This window comes from Rutidosis leptorrhynchoides, chromosome 7 (assembly GCF_046630445.1).
Source record: "Rutidosis leptorrhynchoides isolate AG116_Rl617_1_P2 chromosome 7, CSIRO_AGI_Rlap_v1, whole genome shotgun sequence".
In the NCBI taxonomy this organism is placed as follows: domain Eukaryota; kingdom Viridiplantae; phylum Streptophyta; class Magnoliopsida; order Asterales; family Asteraceae; genus Rutidosis; species Rutidosis leptorrhynchoides.
In genome coordinates this window covers 124,891,113-124,918,333 of record NC_092339.1, presented here as the reverse complement: position 1 = coordinate 124,918,333, position 27,221 = coordinate 124,891,113, and the positions used below count along the sequence as shown (strand labels likewise).

At 35.2% G+C, this 27,221-nt stretch overlaps 1 protein-coding gene across 1 annotated transcript; it reads left to right on the top strand.

The window, feature by feature from the left end:
• Positions 1–1,716: 1,716 nt before the first annotated feature.
• On the top strand, positions 1,717–14,199 carry LOC139857446 (purple acid phosphatase 17-like). The gene is made up of 7 exons (XM_071846195.1): positions 1,717–1,918; positions 2,960–3,116; positions 3,954–4,061; positions 4,144–4,268; positions 13,108–13,236; positions 13,649–13,716; positions 13,809–14,199. Exons 1-7 carry the CDS (start codon positions 1,733–1,735, stop codon positions 14,020–14,022), a joined length of 987 nt encoding a protein of 328 aa, XP_071702296.1. The 5' UTR covers positions 1,717–1,732; the 3' UTR covers positions 14,023–14,199.
• Positions 14,200–27,221: the final 13,022 nt, after the last annotated feature.

The window sequence follows — 27,221 nt, the reverse complement described above, 5'->3', positions numbered from 1 at the left end:
ACATTCGTTTTAAACAAAAATCAAAAGGCTAAGGATGCCCGTCCATTTCAAACCACGTCCAAAGACAATGATGCTCGAGCACGACAATGTCTATGGTGTAGCGTGCCTGAACTCATACATAACGTAGCCATAGGGACATCTCTAATGTATGATCATATTATGTCTAAACCAAATTTGTGTACTAATACGTTTCACAAGTGATAATAAGCCACATGTAGCAGGCTCCTGTATAGGTTTACAAAACGTTAATAATAGACAACGTTGATGCAGTCACACATCACAATACTCTAAAAGATATTACGTGGAAAGTGATGTTAATAATATAGTGACTTAATTAGCAGGCCGCTATAAAAAATGTTTGCCCACAATGAGAAAGTTAAACCACTTTATTGCAAAATCCTCTCCTTTAAAACTAACCAACCCACGCAATAACTAATTCAAAGTTGCATTACATGAAGATTTTACATTCACTAAAGTTCCTCAAAATCTCATGACTCTGCCCTTAAGCTACCGTTTGGAATCAAGAAAATACAATAATCTTCAATCATTTTTAGATAAAACAAAAATTTATATTATTGGTGTTGGAGACATGAAAAGGTCCCACACATCCTTATCCAATGAATAATGATGATGATGTTGTTACGTTGTGCACATGGACAATGGGCATGCAAATGCTTGAAAGCATGGGCAAATTAGCTATCAAATACATTTCACAGCTGGCCAGTATTATTTGGAACTCAGTTGTGATTTGGAAGTCAGTTGGTAGGCCGGGCCCACATTCCCTATCTTTAATCCATGTGGTCAACATCATCACAATCCGGTCATATATATGATTCATATTAAGATGGTGTTCATGTTTTTTTTTTTTTTTTTTTTTTTTTTTTTTTCACTAACGATATAAGTTGGGTAGATTAAATTTTCATAAGTTATCAAATACAGTAATAATCCTATACATGTAAAGTATTATAGAATTTAATCAAAGTGTGAGTGAAGAAAATGCAATAAAAAGCCATTACAGGCTCATTGGTATCCTCACACCTTGTGTGTGAAGCTTGCGTTTAGGTCATGGGTTCGAGCCTTACTCTGCCTATCCTATTAATCAATCTGCTTAAAATTTGGAGTTCCGGATTGACCCATATGAGTTTTCTTCCGGATCCATTCAGGATTCAAACTCGGTTCGTCTGCCCCTCGGAATAGTTTAAGGATTGTGTTCCTGCAATGCAATTCGAATTTCCTCCTAAAATCGCGTGCGTGCATGGCATATGATTGCGAATGTGGTCAAGTCCTTTTAAATAAAAATTTCCATTTGTTTACCATTTATATATATAAGTGTCTTTAAAACATTATTTCAAAGCTTATTATTAAAATTAAAAATAAAATTTAGAAAAACTAGATATTCCAATGTGAAATTAAATTAAAAAAAAAAAAAAAAAAAAAAAAAGCTTTCGTTCATTCAAAATAATGATAAAATGCTTCAAGATAGCTCTAGAATCTAGTTTAAGGTTTCGTACTCTGGATTTTATTTGTATGCCTATTCTAATTCTTATATTTAAATATTTAATCTTATATTTAATTTCATTTATAATTTATAATAAATATATATCAGATCAGATGATTGGTTATTACATTTTCAAAACAAAACAAAAATCAGGGAGTATATATTCACACTCATCTTTCATCTCAAACTCACCCCACATCTCTTTAATTTCTCCTCAACTCACCTAACAAAACCATGACCATGATCAAGTCCCCATCTCTTCATCTTCTATTGTTTATGGTCGTGTCAGCCGTCGTTATGTCGGTAGCCGAGCTTCAACGCTTCGAACATACGACAAAACCCGATGGATCTCTTAGTTTTTTGGTCGTTGGTGATTGGGGTAGAAGAGGACTCTACAACCAATCCAATGTTGCTTTTCAGGTGATCATTTCTCTTAATCACAATTAATGATAATTAATCTAGATTCTATAACTAATTACATTCAAAGTCCAAACTAATGAATCAGGACTCGAATCTCAAGGTCACGTCGTTGAACATTTAATTTCTAAATTTTGTTGAATTGAAAAGGACTTAAAACTGATTGGATATTTCTTTTTTAGAGAAAGTATGTCGTTTTCCATTTGCCGAAATCAGTTATTCAACTTTAACTTTAGTGATATCATGATTATCACGTGAACTATACATTCTACTTAATACTACGTTATCATCAGCTAGAAAAATGGTGCTGGTCGTCTTATACCATCAATATTATTCGTATACCACTAATTTTATTTCATCCGTACATCATTCAATATGTATTAAAATCTACAAAGGAGACTATTGGCATAGTGGTATCGAGTCTCCAACTAAGAGTCATGTGGATTCAAGTCCAGAGATGACGTATATATTCGTGTGAAATTCATGTTAGATGTGTGCGTTTGTCTCGTGAAAAAAAAAATATGTTTTATAGTATTGTATTGTATTCTATTTATTTACACATACAAAATAATAGTGTACAGATCACTTCCAAATGTATTTATGATTATAAATAGTTGTTATTTCTAAAAAAAAAAAAAATGGTTCGTTCATGTGGTTTACATAACAAAATATATCGGCTGTACATTTTTTAAAAAAATTTGTCCCTCGTACTTGAACATTTAATAGTACTCTTAACATTTTATAAAATGCACGCTGATTACGATATCCCTTTAAGTATATATTTCATGTGCATGAAAAATTAAGAGATTCATCGGTTGCATTTGGGGTCCTACCATGATATGTAGTCTGTAGATGCAATATACTCCGTGAAGACTATTTGTAATTACTGAAAGAAACACATATAAATTTTGGAATTAAGTTATAATTCAATTGCTAGTTTTGATTTGTGAGGTCTGTTTTTGCCAATATGTATTAATTAGATGTAAATATTATGTAAATGTACCTTAATTAGCGTTAATCAGTGAGTTTAATGATGATATTTAGATGGGAAAAGTCGGGGAGAAAATGGACGTCGACTTCATTGTTTCAACCGGTGACAATTTTTATGATAGTGGATTAGTCGATGAAGATGATCCTGCATTTTTCGAATCATTTACGAATGTTTATACCGCCCCTAGCTTACAGAAACAATGGTATTCCGGTAAGTCCAATGCTATTAGCTTTCAATTAAAATATTAGAATATTAGAATAGCATAAAGGTAATGCTAATAGTAGCGTCGTTCAATATTTGATTTGAAACTGTTTAATTCAAAAATCGAATCAAATTAAATTGGTTACAAACTGAATTCAATTTGAAAAATGACTTTCGAATAGATTAAAATCAAACCGAATTCAAAATTAAGTATCCGGTTTGATTTTTGGTTTTGAATTGGGTTAAACCCAAAATCGAATTTTATTTGACAAATATATTATTATTAATATTAATATATTGGTATAGTATGTATTTATGTGATTTATTAAATTCGAATCAAGAATATCAAAGAGTTATTTGTTTTCAAAACCTATAAAATTATGTAATTGTGAAATAGAAAAACTTTTGCTTTGACTTTGAAGCTCACATGTATCAATAGTTTCATGTTTTTGAACTTGTATTAGTAACACTTATTAAGAGTTGTACTTCCTAGTTTGTATCATAAATCGTGCATTACTTGTAGCTTGTATCTTGAGGATGTCTTGATGAAATGTAACTTTATTGTTTTTTCGGTTTTTACCAAAAGATAACCAAATTTAAATTTGATTTTTAGTTCAGTTTCGACCTCTGAATTTAGTTTTCCTTCCAATTTTGGTCTCAAAATTCCAGAACAGAACAAACCGAAAACCGAACCATAAGAAATAATGCACAACATAACAAATTTAAATGTAAAATTTTAGAACCGAACAAAGTGAACCAATTAATTAGAAGAGATCGATAACTGAATCAATGAACACTCATACACAGTGCACAAGATAACAAATTAATATGTGAGTATTTTGGCAGTATTGGGGAACCATGATTACCGGGGCAATGCTTTGGCACAGTTGAGTCCAGTGCTTACACAAAGGGATAGCAAATGGCTCTGCCTTAGATCTTTTATCCTAAGTTCTGGTAATTAATTTATAATTCATCTTTAAATTTAAAATAGAAACTCGATCATCCAATAGTGATCTAATCATCGGATTCAATGTAGGTAATGTCGAATTTTTCTTCGTGGATACAACACCGTTTCAAGAAAAATATTTTACAGAAACGGATCAAACATATGATTGGAGAGGGGTGGTTCCTGTACGAGATTATATTTCAGGACTTTTAAAGGTGAGAGATGTGTACACTTATTTATAAATCGGCATTTTCCATTGTTGCTAGTGTAGCGACCCCGACAAATCGTCAAGTGACGGCGTCGGCTACGTGGGTCCCATTACCTGATTATAAGTCTTTAAGATAACGTTTGACCAAAATATGTCGCCTTCATTTCAAAATAAAGATTGTTTCAAAGTTTACAAGAATTGTTCAACCAAAAGTTAAGTTACAACGTTATAAGTACGATTGAAGTCTAGGCGACACGGTCTAAAGTAAAGTCAAAAGACGCTCCATGAAATGCATGTATACTCGACATCGGATGCAAGTATCAAATAGTAAGCGGAAGCATGTTTCACATATCGTGCAAGACCTGAGAAAAACATAGAAATCTGTCAACGAAAACGTTGGTGAAATCATAGGTTTAAGTAAGTAAGTACAAGTGAACCACAAGATTTGCATCAATGAAATAATAGTAATACATTCCAAAAGTTTGTTTCACGAGCACCCAATTATCAAAGCTTAACATTCCTTCCATTGTATACCCCATCACTTAGTGCTAGAACAAACACTGATTCTCGAAAATATATTTCATCCGTAGACGGTAGCGAACCGTCAAAGATGAGGGTTGTCAACCCATATGGCCATATAACATAAGTTCTCGCTTACACCCGGCAAGTGTAACTAATGATAATCGAATTGAGGATTTTTGTTCTAAACTCGTATGTAGAATGTTTGTTTTCCCGTTCTTGTGTTCACTTAGTTCAAAAGAATCGTTTATGTTTTCTCATCCCAATATAAGTTCAAAAAGAGTAAAAGTGGGACTATGATCTCACCTTGAGTGCAAGAGTTAATAAAGTACTTCAACAAGTAGACGCGTGCAAAGACAAAGCTAGTTTTGACCTAAACATATAGGTTATATCAATAACGGTAAACACAAACGGTCAAAGATGTTCAATTAGTCCTATGGCTCGTTACGACTCGATTATATTAGCATGTGAATCAAATTGTCAAGTTTCATGCAAGATACTAGTAAATAATCATGTTAGAAAGGTTGCATAAGTATTTGGTTAAGTTTGACAAAAAGTCAAACTTGGTCAAAGTCAACGAAAAGTCAACACGTTCGGGTCGGGTCCCGAACTATTTTTCTAAGCTTAGAAGTCATATATGAGCATGTTGGCCAAGTTACATGTTAATCGGAGGTGCGTAGCATAGCAAACATTTTTCGAAATTTGACAAAGTAGGTCAGAATCTGACCACGGCATATGCCGCGCCGCGGCCAGAGGTGTCGCGCCGCGACATAACACGTGGTCTGGCACCTGGTCAGTTTCAAGGTTCAAGTCTTGGTCAAAACTTCAAACAACCATAAAACGCAAACCGTAAACAACTAGAAGACGTATCTTATACCGTTGGAAAGCTCTTTTGACAAGGAACGCAACTAAGCACTTATCATCAAACGACAACATCATTTACAATAGCCGAAAACTCATCAAGTGATCATTAAACGTTCATTTCAAGGTTTCAAGTTCATCAAATGCAATTTGAGTTTCGGGAAACCAATTCACACATATGATATGCCGTTTTGAAGGTAATGGAGCATACATTACAACTAAACACTAACAATTAACATTCCATGGCATTCAAGCATCCAAAAATTCATGTCAAGAACCATCAAACCCTAGTCAAGAATCACAAAATCATTAATCATGTTTTTTGAAGTTTTACAAATCAACCTACACATCAAAATGAAGCTAGTGATACTAGTAACACAATTAAAACATGCACTTTAACAATCTAACAACATTAACTCATCCAAAATCAAGGATTAAGCACACCCATTTCAAGTTCATGCTAGTTACTCCAAAAACAACAAATCGAGCAAACCAAACATATATTCATGTTAGACTCGAGCCATAGACACTAACTAACACCATTTCAAATCAAAAACACGAATTTAGAGAAATCTAGAGTTTTAGAAATGTTACCCAAACGAGATGAAGTTGGTATCAAATTGTAGAGGATGAAGAGAGGATTCCAAATATGTAATCGGATTTGTTGTGAGCTTCCAAGATTGAATTTAGATGATGAATGAATGGAATGGGTTTGTGTGTGTGTTCTTGAGATGGAGAGAAAAGGGATGAGGGAGATGATGGAATGGATGAAATGGGTTGACTAGTTGACCTAGTCAACTAGTTTGCCCATTTGGCAACTCCGGTCCCTCGAGTTTCAAAGCGGGTGCGGGATTTAACCGATCGAATATTTTTAAAACGCAAGTTAACGAGAGATGTTATAATTAAATGACGGAATTATTATGAACGTTAGTCAACGGAAACTACGAATTTAAATAACGAAAGGTATTATTTAAAAGAAAAAGACGGTGTTAAAAATAAATTTAACGGAAAAACGCGGGATGTTACATTATCCACAACTCAAAAGAAATTTCGTCCCGAAATTTAGTTGGAAGTAGTAGTCGATATCTCTTACTCGAGACTTTACGTTGTCAATGCTATGAATAAGTGAAAGTACGTTCTTGAGGGTTCTCATGAATTTGGATAGTCAGGGTTTTACGTTGCATTAAGGTTCGGTTTTTACGATCCCCAGTTTCAACTGGTTTTCCTATGAAGAGAAGTTTGTCATCGATAGTTGATGTATCCAGCAGGATTGCACGTTCCTGTTCCGCAGGACACGTTTCTAAGTTTGTTGCACGAAATGTAGGGTAAACGGAAACTTAATTGAGTCGGAAGTTCTAAACGGTAGGGAGCGGTTCCAATACGCCCCAAGGTTTCAAAAGGGTTAACATGTCGCGGGTTTAACTTTCCCTGATTCCCGAAACGGATTACACCCTTCCAAGGTGCGGGTTCTCAATATTACGCGGTTACACACTGGGATTTGTGAGGTTCTCCTCTAAGTTTGGTATAACTCTTCTGGCAACAATGGGTTGTCTCGAGCCCTTCTCGGACTTGAACGATCTCAATTGTTGTTTCTTGATGGAGTTCAGATTTCGGTGGTTGATGCTTTGGTTAAATGAACAGGGGTATGACATTAGCGGTCATATAAGGTTTCGAAAAGTGCGCGTGAACACACGAGTGGTAACTACTGTTGTAAGAGTGATCTACTAAAGGTGACAATACGAGTTTGTGAGATGTCTTTCCAAGACGTAAATCGTTCGTTTGCTCGGTTCGTCAGTTTGTGGGTGGTACGCGGTACTCATGTCTAAGCAGGTTCCCAAGGTTTCTTGTAAAACTAGAAGTGAAACGAGTATTTCGATACAGAATAATTGACAAAGATACACCGTGTTGGAAAAGAATCTCTTAAGATACGTTTGAACAAGTTAGTTAGGGTTCGAGAAAAAAAATGTTCGTTAGGACTATTCACCCTCGTGGCGAATACTAATGTAATATGAGGAGCTTCTCTATCCAATGAAAAATTTTACAAAAAGTTTCCTTATACGGGAGTGCGAGCGATAAATATAGAAGTGAAATGAGGACTTAGAATAGGATGAGTTTACATCTCGAGGTTGCCATAACGTGCCTCTAGTTGCCAAAAGTTGAAGTCTGAAAGAGAAACGAGGTAGTACACGTAGTTGTATAGTTCGGGGTTGAATAATAGTTGGCCGATTATCAGAATTCACAAGGGCGTTAAGTCAAAGAAGAGTGAAGTATCGTTGGGTTGTGTGTTATCTTAAATTCCAGTAATATCAGACGGTGACGGTGAAATAACAGAGGTATGTAGTGTGGTACGTGATGACGAGAAGTTTGATCGGATCCACAATTTAGTATTCGAATTCTTCGTGTAAAATAACGAATTTTAGTTATGTTGATTTTTTTTTTATTTTTTTTATTTTTTTTATTTTTTTTATTTTTTTTTTTTTTTTAGACGAGAGAGTATGCCTTTCGGCGTTCAAGTAGAAATATTTCCATGTTTGAGTTCCATCTAGTGCTATACGAATTTAGCTAGGAAGGTTGGTGTGAAGAATCACGTTCAAGGCTCAGACATGAAGAGGTTTAAAGTTTTCCTTAGTGAGTTAACGAGTTTAAAAGTCGTGTAACACGAGAAAAGTCAGAAATGAATCTTCGGTAAAAATAGACGAGATTTAAGATTTTACGAATACAAGTCTGAGTTGGGAGAGTTTCCTGATTACATGTGGCTTGATTTCGAGATTGATTGTAATGCCTTGACCTTTAACATCATGGTCTAGAAAATTGGACTTCGTTCAACAGAAATTCTCACTCGGAGAATTTGGTATAGAGTTGCTCTTTTCTCAAAAGTTCGAGACTAAGATGGTGATGTTGTTCGTTTTCCTTCTTTACTTGAATGAGTTAAGATGTCATCTATAAATACGATAACAGATTTGTCTAGATAAGTTTGCATACGTGGTTTAGGAGGTTCATGAATACGGACAGAGTCCTAAATAAATCGAATGGTACTAAGAGAGATTTACAACTAACGTTGCGAGTTCGGAAAACTCGTCTCCCTTAACCCCCAATTGTGGATACGAGGAAGAGGGTATCGGTTTTCAACCGAAAATTACTTAGTTCACAATATTCTATGCATAATTGTAGGGGAAAAATTTCTCCTTAACAAATAGGTTTCGAGCTCCCTATTTCTATAGGTGTCAAGTCAAAATCCTTAACGTATATCCTCCAATAAAATTTATAGGCTCACAATATTTATCCATTGGTCGCTTAAATTGCCTAAGTAGTATCTAGGGGAAAAAGGTGGAATGTAAAGAGTACAAGTCAAAGCCTCGGTTGTAATACGTCTAGCGGTAACCGAATCGAATAAGTATGAAATATATGGTTTGTTGTGAAGGAACGTACCCGTGACTAGTCCATCGTCGTCTCGGGCATCCTAGGTGTCGATGTTGAAAGTTCAATGGCGTACGTTGGGGTTGATTTTCTTATTTGGGCACACATTCCTAAAATGACCCGGTTGGCCACATTCGAAGCAAGCACCCGTTCTGTGTGCGTTGGGCATCTTTCGAGCGACGGGTCCTTGGCGCCGGTGGCGAAACCTGCCACATCCTTCAAAGTGATGCTTGTGGCATTCGTTACAAAAAGGTAGTTTTCCGGTATAGCCTTTCTTGTCGTTGGAGGCGAAAGGCTTCTTGGCGGGGTTGTTGTTATTGTTGTGGTTGCTTGATTGAGAGGCTTCCCATGTTCTTTTATTGCCGCTCGGTTGGTTCTCGATCATTGGTGCCGGTGCTTCCATTTCAGTTACCGTTTCTAAAGTTTGGTGGGCCTTTGCTAAAGCCTCTTGTAGGTTAGTGGGTTGGGATGCCATTACCCCGTGTTGAATGCTCTTAGGGAGGCCATCCATGTAAAGTTCGACTCTTAGTGATTCGGGAGCCATGAGATTCGGACACATTGAGACTAGTTCGGTAAAACGTTGATTATAAGCTCCGAGGTCATTCCCGACCGTTTTCAAATTCCTTAGCCCTTGCTCGAGCCTTCGAGTCTCGTCGCGCGGGAAGTATTCGATGATCATTCTTTCTCTTAATTCGGCCCAAGAGAGTGTAAGGGCTTCATCGATACCCACTGATTGTACGTACTTGTTCCACCACGAGAGAGCAATGCCGGTGAAAGTGAGGGTGGAAAACTTGACCTTATCTTGGTCTCGACAGCCGCTTGTGTTAAAAACGGTCTCTATTTGTTCAAACCATCGGGTGAGAGTAACCGGTCCTCCGGTTCCATCGAAAGGGGGAGGGTTGTACTTCATGAAGTTCTTGTAGGAGCAACCTTCGCTTGAATTACCGGCTCCATGATTGTTGTTGTTAGAAAAGTGATCGGCCACGGCCGTACCCACGGCGGTGGTTATCATTCGTTGAAGAGCTTGTTCAAGAGTTTCGAGAGGAGTATTGTGTTGACCTTGGTGAGCCATTGTTCCTTCATGAGACAAGAATATCGTTGGTTAGTATTTTCAACAATACTAACCGTGGCATGGAATAAGGATAGAGAGAAAATTTTCCTTGACTCGCCTTAAATTCTCTATGTCATAATGTCGGAACGTCCATGTGAATCACCGTAATATAATCCCGGAAATTATATTACCCTGATTCTCATGTGCATTTAACATTACTTCATAAAGTCAAGGTGGCGCATCAACAAAATTTATCAACGTAAGATCAAGATCGAATACGAGTTAGATATGATAGAAGAGTTCGAGTATAAATGCACAATTAGTCAAATAATTCCTACTTCAGTCTATATGCCGGTTGTAGTCTAGATTCACCTATGTACCCTATGACTCGGGGTGGACACAAATGAACTCTAAATCCCTACAACCAAGGCTCTGATACCACTTGTAGCGACCCCGACAAATCGTCAAGTGACGGCGTCGGCTACGTGGGTCCCATTACCTGATTATAAGTCTTTAAGATAACGTTTGACCAAAATATGTCGCCTTCATTTCAAAATAAAGATTGTTTCAAAGTTTACAAGAATTGTTCAACCAAAAGTTAAGTTACAACGTTATAAGTACGATTGAAGTCTAGGCGACACGGTCTAAAGTAAAGTCAAAAGACGCTCCATGAAATGCATGTATACTCGACATCGGATGCAAGTATCAAATAGTAAGCGGAAGCATGTTTCACATATCGTGCAAGACCTGAGAAAAACATAGAAATCTGTCAACGAAAACGTTGGTGAAATCATAGGTTTAAGTAAGTAAGTACAAGTGAACCACAAGATTTGCATCAATGAAATAATAGTAATACATTCCAAAAGTTTGTTTCACGAGCACCCAATTATCAAAGCTTAACATTCCTTCCATTGTATACCCCATCACTTAGTGCTAGAACAAACACTGATTCTCGAAAATATATTTCATCCGTAGACGGTAGCGAACCGTCAAAGATGAGGGTTGTCAACCCATATGGCCATATAACATAAGTTCTCGCTTACACCCGGCAAGTGTAACTAATGATAATCGAATTGAGGATTTTTGTTCTAAACTCGTATGTAGAATGTTTGTTTTCCCGTTCTTGTGTTCACTTAGTTCAAAAGAATCGTTTATGTTTTCTCATCCCAATATAAGTTCAAAAAGAGTAAAAGTGGGACTATGATCTCACCTTGAGTGCAAGAGTTAATAAAGTACTTCAACAAGTAGACGCGTGCAAAGACAAAGCTAGTCTTGACCTAAACATATAGGTTATATCAATAACGGTAAACACAAACGGTCAAAGATGTTCAATTAGTCCTATGGCTCGTTACGACTCGATTATATTAGCATGTGAATCAAATTGTCAAGTTTCATGCAAGATACTAGTAAATAATCATGTTAGAAAGGTTGCATAAGTATTTGGTTAAGTTTGACAAAAAGTCAAACTTGGTCAAAGTCAACGAAAAGTCAACACGTTCGGGTCGGGTCCCGAACTATTTTTCTAAGCTTAGAAGTCATATATGAGCATGTTGGCCAAGTTACATGTTAATCGGAGGTGCGTAGCATAGCAAACATTTTTCGAAATTTGACAAAGTAGGTCAGAATCTGACCACGGCATATGCCGCGCCGCGGCCAGAGGTGTCGCGCCGCGACATAACACGTGGTCTGGCACCTGGTCAGTTTCAAGGTTCAAGTCTTGGTCAAAACTTCAAACAACCATAAAACGCAAACCGTAAACAACTAGAAGACGTATCTTATACCGTTGGAAAGCTCTTTTGACAAGGAACGCAACTAAGCACTTATCATCAAACGACAACATCATTTACAATAGCCGAAAACTCATCAAGTGATCATTAAACGTTCATTTCAAGGTTTCAAGTTCATCAAATGCAATTTGAGTTTCGGGAAACCAATTCACACATATGATATGCCGTTTTGAAGGTAATGGAGCATACATTACAACTAAACACTAACAATTAACATTCCATGGCATTCAAGCATCCAAAAATTCATGTCAAGAACCATCACACCCTAGTCAAGAATCACAAAATCATTAATCATGTTTTTTGAAGTTTTACAAATCAACCTACACATCAAAATGAAGCTAGTGATACTAGTAACACAATTAAAACATGCACTTTAACAATCTAACAACATTAACTCATCCAAAATCAAGGATTAAGCACACCCATTTCAAGTTCATGCTAGTTACTCCAAAAACAACAAATCGAGCAAACCAAACATATATTCATGTTAGACTCGAGCCATAGACACTAACTAACACCATTTCAAATCAAAAACACGAATTTAGAGAAATCTAGAGTTTTAGAAATGTTACCCAAACGAGATGAAGTTGGTATCAAATTGTAGAGGATGAAGAGAGGATTCCAAATATGTAATCGGATTTGTTGTGAGCTTCCAAGATTGAATTTAGATGATGAATGAATGGAATGGGTTTGTGTGTGTGTTCTTGAGATGGAGAGAAAAGGGATGAGGGAGATGATGGAATGGATGAAATGGGTTGACTAGTTGACCTAGTCAACTAGTTTGCCCATTTGGCAACTCCGGTCCCTCGAGTTTCAAAGCGGGTGCGGGATTTAACCGATCGAATATTTTTAAAACGCAAGTTAACGAGAGATGTTATAATTAAATGACGGAATTATTATGAACGTTAGTCAACGGAAACTACGAATTTAAATAACGAAAGGTATTATTTAAAAGAAAAAGACGGTGTTAAAAATAAATTTAACGGAAAAACGCGGGATGTTACAGCTAGTGAGGTTAACATTAGACTTCTTATGAGAATATCAAGACCCCAACTCCTACGTTATCTAGAGATGGTTACGTTACGTTGTGATATATGTAACGATGTATATTTGAGACAGAATTGTGTATATATTGATACATTGATTTGTTTGAAAATGTAATAAAACTTGAGTTTAATACATATGTTTGAATGTTTGATATATATGTTTAGGATGTGGAAGTAGCTTTAAAAGAATCAAAGGCAAAATGGAAAATAGTAGTTGGGCATCATACAATATTCAGTGGTGGAGTTCATGGCAGTACTCAAGAGCTTGTTGACAGACTCTTGCCTATTCTTCAGGTATATAAATTAAAATGATTGGTAAATAATGTTTATGTTTCAATTTAATTGTCCACAGCACATAGCTTAGGTAAAATATAATTATTACTGCATTTGATAGTTAACATTGTGATGTGATAATCCAAAATAAGAAAATGAACTATAGATTGAGACCAAAGGAGTACAAGTAAAAGGAGTACAAGGGATGCTGATATATCCACTAACAAAATTGATATATTTACTCAAATTGGTCATTAGGTACTTAATATGAGTAACTAATACGCACTTAAAATGAATTTATCAATTATGAAAATCAAAGTATCAATGCCCGTAAGTAAGATCTATCAACCTTTACTTAGGCATATGTTTGTTTGCTTAATGTTGTATTAAACAATAACCTTTTTATTAATATGAAATGACCATATATTTGTAGGAAAATGAGGTAAACCTATACATAAATGGGCATGATCATTGCTTGCAGCACATTAGTAGTTCAAACAGGTAAAATCATTGTAACATTATTCAACACCATTTTACTTATTTTATTGACAAAACAAGTCAAAGTTGTAACGAAATAGTTTTTTTGTTCGCAGTCAACTTCAGTTCTTGACTAGCGGAGGTGGCTCAAAGGCATGGCGGGGCGAGTTCACTCCATGGAACCTTGATGAAATGAAGTTTTACTACGACGGCCAAGGTTTCATGGCAGCTGAAATAACCGATAACGAATTATATCTCGCCTTCTATGATATCTTTGGCAACATACTACACAAGTGGAATGCTTCAAAAGAAACACATAGTGCCTCCTAAGACTAGCGAGTTCAGGGCTTATTCTTCAAATGTGTACTAATCTTATTAAGAATTCAAATCAACCATGTCTCTCCTTAGCACTTGTACAAGAGGTTTTTGGTTATGGGCTAAAATGAACAACATCTCGCTTTGTACTTCGATATGGGTTTGTATTGTGTTTCATGGTGAAATTAAAACAATGTGTTTCATTTGATCATGTTCTCCTTTTAGTGTTATATGATTCAAACATGGGTTTTGAAGGTTCTTGTTATTTGCATTACAATTAACAAATCTTTAACCTAATTATACCTATATCTAATTGAGATAGTCCAAATGAATAGTACTATTTGGACTATCTCAATCTCACGCTAACGCCCTCAAACTTTATTCGAATTACGAATCCACCCCTTCCCAATTTTCCTAAAAAAAAACCTCACACCTTCAAGAAAATACCAAATGAATAGTACTATTTGTACTATCTCACTCTCACACTAACGCTCTCAAACTTTATTCAAAGTACGAATCGGCCCCTTCCCAATTTTTCTAAAAAAACCTCACACCCTCAAGAAAATACAAAACACTCCCCAACCCTACCCCTTTACCCCGACCCGACTCGCCTCCCCGTATTATAACTATAATAATATTATATAATATATTTCGTCATTTCACATTTTTTTATTTTTTTTATTTTTTTTTTTTTCACCTTTTTTTTCCTTTTTCCAAAAAAACCTATAAAATTTGTTCAAAAATTAAAACCTCCCCCCAAAACAGGGGAGTAAAGTGTCAAATAACCATTTTCATAAAAAATCTTAACTAAACTCCACCCAAATATTCAACGGGTCATATCTTCTCGCTCGCAACGAGTTAAATTTTTCCGACACCATCGTTAAACTCGAAATAATTTTAAGAACACAATATCACTAACTATACGCAAAATGGAATCTTTTTAAAAAACGCTAAATATTTGAGGTACTTTTCATACACGTTGATTTTGCATCAAATTTTTAAAAGTCGACAATTCCATAGTGAAACGCGGATATGCACATAACACATATATTGTTAATTTAAAATAACATTTAAATCTTTCACGGATTATACATTTTAGTTCGACTCGAGTTGCGCTTCAACGACATCATCGTTAGCCACGAAATAATTTTACAAACTAAAAGCATTAAAATACATTGAAAACCGAACCTCCGGCGCGAAGCGAGGGTTCGTAAACTAGTTAACCTCTATGTTAGGCCAAAAAGTAGGTCACAAAAGTTAATTGTTGGTGCATTATAGTCCCCGAGTTTATTACGATCACGTTAAAATGCTTTAACGTTTAACTTTCACTGTTGGAATGCAACCGCACGGTTGCAGGTATGCACCCGTACGGGAAGACTGGGCAACCGCACGGTTGCAAGGTGCAACCGCACGGTTGCATGCTTTGTGTATATAATGGGTATTACGGGTTCATTGTTGGGGTTACGAATCCTAACATATTCCAGACGTCCAAAACGATACCCTAGTGTTCTAGCATTCATCTTTATCGTTCTTAGTCATCCTAAAGTCGATTTCTTAACTAAGATCATTGGTTTTACTTGTGTTTTGATTATTAAACCCAATAACGAGTTATTCCGCACTCGTTATTGATTACAAGATCGTTTAATCCTGTTTACATGATCCTACAAATGGTATCAGAGCTTGTGTGATTAATTAAACGTTCGATTTTTGTCAAAATCGTTGAGTAAGTTTGAGTTTTTGGGTTTTTCTTGGAAAAGTCATAAAATCTCATAATTTTTACGTGTTAATTCGTGTTTTTGATAAGGAAAAGTGTTTATCTGGTCATATTATGTGTTTTGAACGTGGAAAAACTTGAAAAATTGATCCAGATTGAGTGCTAGAACAACCCAAAACCCAAACCCTAGTTTCTGTGCAGTTTTCTACCCAAATTCGACTAAGCATACAATCGTACGGTTACACTCTGCAACTGTACGGATATATCACCCGGTCATTACAACCGCACGGATACAACTCTGCATCCGTGTAATATCAAATCGTTAATACTCCAACAGTGTTCACCTGCAACCGTACGGATACAACTTGTACCCGTCCGGTTATACATTGCAACCGTATTAATTCACCCGGTTACATTCTACAACCGTGTAACCTGCAACCGTGTTAACTTATGCTCCCGTGTAGTGCAACCGTGTTAATTCCTGCATCAGTGTAGTGCAACCGTACGGTTACAATGTCAGACATCTATGAAACTTCAAAAATGCATTCGTCGGGTCTTCATCATTTACTTAAGACTGAAAATGAGATTGGTAGTTCTTATCATGTACCTAGGCTTGAATCATTGGATGACTTTGCCGAATGGAAACCAAGGTTTTTAAACTCATTGAATGGTATAGACTCTCGGTTATATAACTTCTTAAAGGCTGAATATACTTTTTCGACTAAGGATCATGGTGAATTCAAGACTCCTATGGAACTCAGTGCATTAGAAAGAGAAGATTACAACTTAGAATGCAAAGCATACAGTCATCTTACTCAGGCTCTTTCTTGTAGTGACCCGAACTTTTTCATGTTTATATATATTAATTGAGATTGATATTTACATGATTAAATGTTTCCAACATGTTAAGCAATCAAACTTGTTAAGACTTGATTAATTGAAATATGTTTCATATAGACAATTGACCACCCAAGTTGACCGGCGATTCGCGAACGTTAAAAATTGTAAAAACGACATGACGATATATATATGGATATACATATGGTTAACATGAGATTATGATAAGTAAGTATCTCCATAAGTATATTAACAATGAGTTATATACATATAAACAAGACTACTAACTTAAGGATTTCGAAACGAGACATATATGTAACGATTATCGTTGTAAGGACATTTAAATGTATATATATCATATTAAGATATATTAATATATCATAATATCATGATAATATAATAATTTAACATCTCATTAGATATAATAAACAATGGGTTAACAACATTAATTGAGATCGTTAACTTAAAGGTTTCAAAACAACACTTACATGTAACGACTAACGATGACTTAACGACTAAGTTAAAATGTATATACATGTAGTGTATTTAGATGTATTAAAATACTTTTGGAAGACCTCAAGATATATATCAAAACACTCATACTTAACGAAAATGGTTACAGTTACTTTTCCATTCTTTTCTTTCATCAAGAATTCTAGTCGTATTCTTACCCGTATTATACACAGCTTCAAAACGTACTTACTATGAGTATATACCAATAGGAACTAGCATGGGATTCCACTCTTGATTATGTCATGTATGACTAATCAATTTTAACTTCTACCATGAGCTAGTCAACTAACTAGAACTCCTTTTAACCCCACTAACCACTCACCAATTACCACTCATCATTCACTCCATTTCACTTCCAATTCTCTTTCTAATTCTCTCTCAACACACACACACTATTATGAACGTATTTTTCCAGTAGTTAATCATCATCTTCATCAAAAATCACTTCAAGAATCAAGCTATAATCATCATAGGAAGAACACTTCAAGAACACTTCAAAAATCCCTTCAAGTTTACTAATTTACTTCCAAGCTTTCTAATCCATTCCAAGTAATCATCTAAGATCAAGAAACCTTTGTTATATACAGTAGGTTATCTTTCTTATTCAAGGTAATATTCATATTCAAACTTTGATTCAATTTCTATAACTATAAACTATCTTAATTCGAGTAAAAATCTTACTTGAACTTGTTTTTGTGTCATGATCCTACTTCAAGAACTTTCAAGCCATCCAAGATCCTTTGAAGCTAGATCATTTCTTGTCACTTCCAGTAGGTTTACCTACTAAACTTGAGGTAGTAATGATGTTCATAACATCATTCGATTCATATATATAAAACTATCTTATTCGAAGGTTTAAACTCGTAATCACTAGAACATAGTTTAGTTAATTCTAAACTTGTTCGCAAACAAAAGTTAATCCTTCTAACTTGACTTTTAAAATTAACTACACACATGTTATATATCTATATGATATGCTAACTTAATGATTTAAAACCTGGAAACACGAAAAACACCGTAAAACCGGATTTACGCCGTCGTAGTAACACCGCGGGATGTTTTGGGTTTGTTAATTAAAAACTATGATAAACTTTGATTTAAAAGTTGTTATTCTGAGAAAATGATTTTTATTATGAACATGAAACTATATCCAAAAATTATGGTTAAACTCAAAGTGGAAGTATGTTTTCTAAAATGGTCATCTAGACGTCGTTCTTTCGACTGAAATGACTACCTTTACAAAAATGACTTGTAACTTATTTTTCTGACTATAAACCTATACTTTTCTGTTTAGATTCATAAAATAGAGTTCAATATGAAACCATAGCAATTTGATTCACTCAAAACGGATTTAAAATGAAGAAGTTATGGGTAAAACAAGATTGGATAATTTTTCTCATTTTAGCTACGTGAAAATTGGTAACAAATCTATTCCAACCATAACTTAATCAACTTGTATTGTATATTATGTAATCTTGAGATACCATAGACACGTATACAATGTTTCGACCTATCATGTCGACACATCTATATATATTTCGGAACAACCATAGACACTCTATATGTGAATGTTGGAGTTAGCTATACAGGGTTGAGGTTGATTCCAAAATATATATAGTTTGAGTTGTGATCAATACTGATATACGTATACACTGGGTCGTGGATTGATTCAAGATAATATTTATCGATTTATTTCTGTACATCTAACTGTGGACAACTAGTTGTAGGTTACTAACGAGGACAGCTGACTTAATAAACTTAAAACATCAAAATATATTAAAAGTGTTGTAAATATATTTTAAACATACTTTGATATATATGTATATATTGTTATAGGTTCGTGAATCAACCAGTGGCCAAGTCTTACTTCCCGACGAAGTAAAAATCTGTGAAAGTGAGTTATAGTCCCACTTTTAAAATCTAATATTTTTGGGATGAGAATACATGCAGGTTTTATAAATGATTTACAAAATAGACACAAGTACGTGAAACTACATTCTATGGTTGAATTATCGAAATCGAATATGCCCCTTTTTATTAAGTCTGGTAATCTAAGAATTAGGGAACAGACACCCTAATTGACGCGAATCCTAAAGATAGATCTATTGGGCCTAACAAACCCCATCCAAAGTACCGGATGCTTTAGTACTTCGAAATTTATATCATATCCGAAGGGTGTCCCGGAATGATGGGGATATTCTTATATATATGCATCTTGTTAATGTCGGTTACCAGGTGTTCACCATATGAATGATTTTTATCTCTATGTATGGGATGTGTATTGAAATATGAAATCTTGTGGTCTATTGTTACGATTTGATATATATAGGTTAAACCTATAACTCACCAACATTTTTGTTGACGTTTAAAGCATGTTTATTCTCAGGTGAATACTAAGAGCTTCCGCTGTTGCATACTAAAATAAGGACAAGATTTGGAGTCCATGTTTGTATGATATTGTGTAAAAACTGCATTCAAGAAACTGATTTCGATGTAACATATTGTATTGTAAACCATTATGTAATGGTCGTGTGTAAACAGGATATTTTAGATTATCATTATTTGATAATCTACGTAAAGCTTTTTAAACCTTTATTTATGAAATAAAGGTTATGGTTTGTTTTAAAAATGAATGCAGTCTTTGAAAAACGTCTCATATAGAGGTCAAAACCTCGCAACGAAATCAATTAATATGGAACGTTTTTAATCAATAAGAATGGGAAATTTCATTTCTAAGGAGATATTCCACCAGTTTGAGGCGCATCAGACCACATATGCCTTGTGAAACGAGTGGAAATGAGGGATGTGCTGAGTATAGGAAAATAAAGGGTAAGGTTCTGAAGAAGGAGTGGAAGAACTTTGTCGTTCAGCCTGATGAATCATTAAAAGATGCTGTTGCGAGATATCATCACCTGTTGACAGGGCTTAAACGTGTTGATATCTTGTTCCCAAATAAGAAGATATTACAGTGCTTTCTTGAGGGTTTACCGATAAAGTGGGATCCTATTATCCAAGAAATTGAGAAATCCTTTGCAATTCTGGATAACCCGTTTAGTGTTATTGTTACCAAGCTACAGGCAAAGGAGCTTGATTTTCAAGAGAGGTTGAAAAGGTTGTAGACAATTCAGCATTCCGTGGTCTACAAAGCTCCTAAAATTGGTTCAGCTTATAAGAAACACGCTCCACCTCAGACAGCTTTTACCTCAAATACTCAGAAGATTACCTCTAGTTATGTCACTCCTACACCACAAAGTGTTCTTTATCATACAACTTTAAGCAAGGATGCGAGTACCGAAGTCTTGAGAACTGAGAATATTCGTTTGCATACAATTCAAGGGGTTGAGGAGGACATGGCGTTAGTCTTTATGGTTGTGAATTCTTACAATGATCTGTTGCATGGAAGAATTGGGAACATTCATTTGGAACATGAGGACTATGAACAGATTGATGAAAATGAGATGGAGAAAATGGATATCCTCTGGGCTATGTGTAACATCCCAGGTAAACGTTCCCCGTAGCATGATATTGTCCGCTTTGCCCGTAGGTGCACGGATTTTTCTAGGCAACCACACACGACGAGCACTTTCCCAGAAGGTCACCCATCCTGGTAGTGCTCTCGTCTGAGCACGCTTAACTGCAGAGTTCTCATGAGATCTGCTGCGTTTGTGGTCCCAAAACGCGTCATGCTAGGAAATGTCTCCACACCCTTATAAGGCATGCTTCGTTCCCCTCTCCAACCGATGTGGGACGGATGTAACACGGATGTTACAATCCTCCCCCCTAATGGGACACAACGTCCTCACTATGCACGTTTGGTCCGGGGCCTGGCTCTGATACCATCTGTAACATCCCAGGTAAACATTCCCCGTAGCATGATATTGTTCGCTTTGCCTGTAGGCGCACGGATTTTTCTTGGCAACCACACACGACCAGCACTTTCCCAGGAGGTCACCCATCCTAGTAGTGCTCTCGCCTGAACACGCTTAACTGCAGAGTTCTCATGACATCTGCTGCGTTTGTGGTCCCAAAACGCGTCATGCTAGGAAAGGTCTCCACACCCTTATAAAGCATGCTTCGTTCCCCTCTCCAACCGATGTGGGACGGATGTAACACGGATGTTACACTATGGGAAGTTTTATTCGTAGGGCAAAGAGATATATTGAGAAGACTGGTGAGAAACACTTGGGTGTGAGCAAGAACACCAAGTTTGGCTTCGATATGAACAAAGCCAGGTGTCACAACTGTCATGAGTTGGGTCACTTTAAGAGAAAATGCACTAAGCCGAAGCAACCAGGCTTTCATAATCCATTCCATAATCAGAAACGAGAATCTAAAAATACAGTAAACGTTCCAGTTGTTGATGAGTCTTCAAAGGCCTTAGCTGTTACCTATGATGATGAGTCTTATGATTGGTCTCTTGATGTAACTGATGCTTTCGATCGTCATGCGAATGTTGTGAGGGTTCAAATTTCTGAGGAAGAGGTTGAAAAGGAAAAGGCTGAGAGAGAAAAGATGGGTTGTTTTGGTAGAGATAAACAATGCAAATGCCTTGGATGCAAAATGGAAGAAAGACTGGACAGGGCATTGATATCGGCTAAAAAGTCATGTTTTTATCCCCAATATTAGCCTCATTTATGATAAAGTAATTGAATTTATCATCTAAATAAGCATGTATTTGCTTCATTTGGTAGATTATGTCATTACGAAGGCTATGTTTCAAGAATCACTAAAAACGGATGAAAAACGAGGAAAAACGAGCAAAACCGGCTAAGACGATTAACTCGCGTTTAAATAACTTATTTTATAATTTTTGGAAAAGTTTATTTACTTACCTCATGTTGTAGGATATTTAATTACGAACTCATGGGCGTAAGAATCGTCAAAAACGGAGCTAAAACGAAGATTCTAGAGCAAAAACGGTGAAAGATAAGTTACGATCCAGCAAACGGCTTGCCAAACGGTCTGCCATAAGGGAAATAGGCCTGCCAGCAAACGGGCACCAAAAATGGCTTACCCTGGCAAATGGCCTTGGCAAACGGCCTGCCAGCCATTTGCCAGGAAAATTTTGCCTATTTAAAGAGCTTTTTGCATTCATTTCAACACACACCAATTTTTCACTTCTCTCTCAAATATCTCTCTATAGTCGCTCTCTAGTGATCTATAGGAGATTAGTTCTCTCTCTACTTTCCCTCTCTAGATTCTAGAGAGAGAAAAGTACAGAGATTAGGAAATGTAATTATCTCTCTATTGTCGCTCTCTAGTGATCAATAGGAGATTAGTATGTAGTTAGTAATAGAAGCTATCGAGCATTGTAACGCTATGGATATTATGAAGAAATACAAGTGTTATTCTGCCGACATTATTCGGTAATATCTATCCTTTCTTTTATTAATTTATTATAATATTCTTGTTCGATGTTTATGATTTATTAATATTAGAAATGCTTGTTGCCATGATGTGTGAGTAATTGCTTAATTGTTTGCCATGATTTAATAATGTTAGTTAGGGATGATTATCGTTTCGTACTTGCTTTCTGTCTATGATATTAAACCTCGTTATTATCATCCTTCCACCAATAAACATGATTAAAACCTTTTATAAAGTCGACTATTTATTATAAAGGTAGTTAGTTATCTGTGTTTATACATTGGTCAAGGTATGAACCCATCGGAAATACTATAAAGTACATGGGGAATTACCGTATGACTAGATCAAGACATTGGTCAAGAGTATAAGACTCAAGGAAATACTGTTGCTACAGTAGAGTAGAATGTTGATGTACTATAGGACCACTTGGGCATGGTCAAGGTTAGAAGCTATGAAACCATTATAAGTCTTGTACATGGTGGATAACTAAGAAATTTATTGGGTAGATTTAAGTAAGGGCTGGTTTAAGTCATAAATGGGAGTTTAATGCACTACAGTACAAACTAAGCTTATAAATCTTTAAGGATGACTGAGAACTATCAGAGGTTCTAATTTGTCTACAAACCCTTAGATTTTACCAAACCATTGACAGAAAGGAATTCGAAACACAATCATAACCACTCACTTGGGTGATGCACTAAGGTGTTAAGAAAGGCTGGATATTATATCTATATGGCTATGCTACCTTATTCGTGTGCCCAATGTATGCACTGCATCCAAGATGGGTCGCTTATATTCTTAAACCGGATAAAGCGTCGGGAGTTGAGCATAGCCCATTCGATCAGAATCTTCAAAGCCTAGTTTCTCGTGACATGCTAATCGGGAAACCGCTTAGTAGGGAATCTAGTGTTTACACCAAGGTATATCTATCCAATGAGTGTCTCGCAATCATCCCGACACTACGTTATCTTAAATCATAGTGAACCACGTCTTCTCTGTCCTTAGCTGTTGCATGGTAGCTAGCATATTTTAATTATATTGCTTTAATATTTTAATTACAATTATAAATCAAATCAACCCAACTATTGCCTTTACATAATTTGATATTCCGGATAAAGTGGTGTCTAGAATAAACCGGTTGGACTTGGTTGTTGGATTTTCCGAACAGTCACCAATTTATTGGGACCAAAAGGATCATGCCTCTCCACACAACGTGTACCTGGCCACTAGTCTTGGATACTAAATTGTGTACAATCCCAATCTTAATTACTAGATTATCTGAATAAGCTCCGTTTCAAATTCGATCGCTCAAGGAACAACCCTAGGTCATATTTGCCCTTACTAACCCATAGGAAGGAATAATAGATTTAGGCCCAGCATATATAAATTAAACAATCAACTTCTTCTGTTGATATCCTGAATTGACGTTTTGTGACCTAACGACACCGCATAAATAAATCGTCCGATTCGGGCATATCATAAGGAGAGAGTTAATTTTTGGCGCCGCTGCCGGGGAGCAGTTGAAATGTCCCGTTCTTATTGATTAAAAACGTTCCATATTAATTGATTTCGTTGCGAGGTTTTGACCTCTATATGAGACGTTTTTCAAAGACTGCATTCATTTTTAAAACAAACCATAACCTTTATTTCATAAATAAAGGTTTAAAAAGCTTTACGTAGATTATCAAATAATGATAATCTAAAATATCCTGTTTACACACGACCATTACATAATGGTTTACAATACAAATATGTTACATCGAAATCAGTTTCTTGAATGCAGTTTTTACACAATATCATACAAACATGGACTCCAAATCTTGTCCTTATTTTAGTATGCAACAGCGGAAGCTCTTAGTATTCACCTGAGAATAAACATGCTTTAAACGTCAACAAAAATGTTGGTGAGTTATAGGTTTAACCTATATATATCAAATCGTAACAATAGACCACAAGATTTCATATTTCAATACACATCCCATACATAGAGATAAAAATCATTCATATGGTGAACACCTGGTAACCGACATTAACAAGATGCATATATATAAGAATATCCCCATCATTCCGGGACACCCTTCGGATATGATATAAATTTCGAAGTACTAAAGCATCCGGTACTTTGGATGGGGTTTGTTAGGCCCAATAGATCTATCTTTAGGATTCGCGTCAATTAGGGTGTCTGTTCCCTAATTCTTAGATTACCAGACTTAATAAAAAGGGGCATATTCGATTTCGATAATTCAACCATAGAATGTAGTTTCACGTACTTGTGTCTATTTTGTAAATCATTTATAAAACCTGCATGTATTCTCATCCCAAAAATATTAGATTTTAAAAGTGGGACTATAACTCACTTTCACAGATTTTTACTTCGTCGGGAAGTAGGACTTGGCCACTGGTTGATTCACGAACCTATAACAATATATACATATATATCAAAGTATGTTTAAAATATATTTACAACACTTTTAATATATTTTGATGTTTTAAGTTTATTAAGTCAGCTGTCCTCGTTAGTAACCTACAACTAGTTGTCCACCGTTAGATGTACAGAAATAAATCGATAAATATTATCTTGAATCAATCCACGACCCAGTGTATACGTATCTCAGTATTGATCACAACTCAAACTATATATATTTTGGAATCAACCTCAACCCTGTATTGCTAACTCCAACATTCACATATAGAGTGTCTATGGTTGTTCCGAAATATATATAGATGTGTCGACATGATAGGTCGAAACATTGTATACGTGTCTATGGTATCTCAAGATTACATAATATACAATACAAGTTGATTAAGTTATGGTTGGAATAGATTTGTTACCAATTTTCACGTAGCTAAAATGAGAAAAAATTATCCAATCTTGTTTTACCCATAACTTCTTCATTTTAAATTCGTTTTGAGTGAATCAAATTGCTATGGTTTCATATTGAACTCTATTTTATGAATCTAAACAGAAAATTATAGGTTTATAGTCTGAAAAATAAGTTACAAGTCATTTTTGTAAAGGTAGTCATTTCAGTCGAAAGAACGACGTCTAGATGACCATTTTAGAAAACATACTTCCACTTTGAGTTTAACCATAATTTTTGGATATAGTTTCATGTTCATAATAAAAATCATTTTCTCAGAATAACAACTTTTAAATCAAAGTTTATCATAGTTTTTAATTAACTAACCCAAAACAGCCCGCGGTGTTACTACGACGGCGTAAATCCGGTTTTACGGTGTTTTTCGTGTTTCCAGGTTTTAAATCATTAAGTTAGCATATCATATAGATATAGAACATGTGTGTAGTTAATTTTAAAAGTCAATTTAGAAGGATTAACTTTTGTTTGCGAACAAGTTTAGAATTAACTAAACTATGTTCTAGTGATTACGAGTTTAAACCTTCGAATAAGATAGTTTTATATATATGAATCGAATGATGTTATGAACATCATTACTACCTCAAGTTTAGTAGGTAAACCTACTGGAAGTGACAAGAAATGATCTAGCTTCAAAGGATCTTGGATGGCTTGAAAGTTCTTGAAGTAGGATCATGACACAAAAACAAGTTCAAGTAAGATTTTTACTCGAATTAAGATAGTTTATAGTTATAGAAATTGAATTAAAGTTTGAATATGAATATTACCTTGAATAAGAAAGATAACCTACTGTATATAACAAAGGTTTCTTGATCTTAGATGATTACTTGGAATGGATTAGAAAGCTTGGAAGTAAATTAGTAAACTTGAAGGGATTTTTGAAGTGTTCTTGAAGTGTTCTTCCTATGATGATTATAGCTTGATTCTTGAAGTGATTTTTGATGAAGATGATGATTAACTACTGGAAAAATACGTTCATAATAGTGTGTGTGTGTTGAGAGAGAATTAGAAAGAGAATTGGAAGTGAAATGGAGTGAATGATGAGTGGTAATTGGTGAGTGGTGAGTGAGGTTAAAAGGAGTTCTAGTTAGTTGACTAGCTCATGGTAGAAGTTAAAATTGATTAGTAATACATGACATAATCAAGAGTGGAATCCCATGCTAGTTCCTATTGGTATATACTCATAGTAAGTACGTTTTGAAGCTGTGTATAATACGGATAAGAATACGACTAGAATTCTTGATGAAAGAAAAGAATGGAAAAGTAACTGTAACCATTTTCGTTAAGTATGAGTGTTTTGATATATGTCTTGAAGTCTTCCAAAAGTATTTTAATACATCTAAATACACTACATGTATATACATTTTAACTGAGTCGTTAAGTCATCGTTAGTCGTTACATGTAAGTGTTGTTTTGAAACCTTTAAGTTAACGATCTCAATTAATGTTGTTAACCCATTGTTTATTATATCTAATGAGATGTTAAATTATTATATTATCATGATATTATGATATATTAATATATCTTAATATGATATATATATATATATATATTTAAATGTCGTTACAACGATAATCGTTACATATATGTCTCGTTTAGAAATCCTTAAGTTAGTAGTCTTGTTTATATGTATATAACTCATTGTTAATATACTTATGGAGATACTTACTTATCATAATCTCATGTTAACCATATGTATATCCATATATATATCGTCATGTCGTTTTTACAAGTTTTAACGTTCGTGAATCGCCGGTCAACTTGGGTGGTCAATTGTCTATATGAAACATATTTCAATTAATCAAGTCTTAACAAGTTTGATTGCTTAACATGTTGGAAACATTTAATCATGTAAATATCAATCTCAATTAATATATATAAACATGGAAAAGTTCGGGTCACTACAG

Bases quoted from the DNA above. Each gene is read 5' to 3' on its own strand.
- LOC139857446 (XM_071846195.1), top strand. From the start codon at position 1,733: ATGACCATGATCAAGTCCCCATCTCTTCATCTTCTATTGTTTATGGTC. The intron at 4,062-4,143 runs GTAATTAATTTA...GATTCAATGTAG, and splicing joins ATCTTTTATCCTAAGTTCTG to GTAATGTCGAATTTTTCTTC. The intron at 13,237-13,648 runs GTATATAAATTA...ATATATTTGTAG, and splicing joins GACTCTTGCCTATTCTTCAG to GAAAATGAGGTAAACCTATA.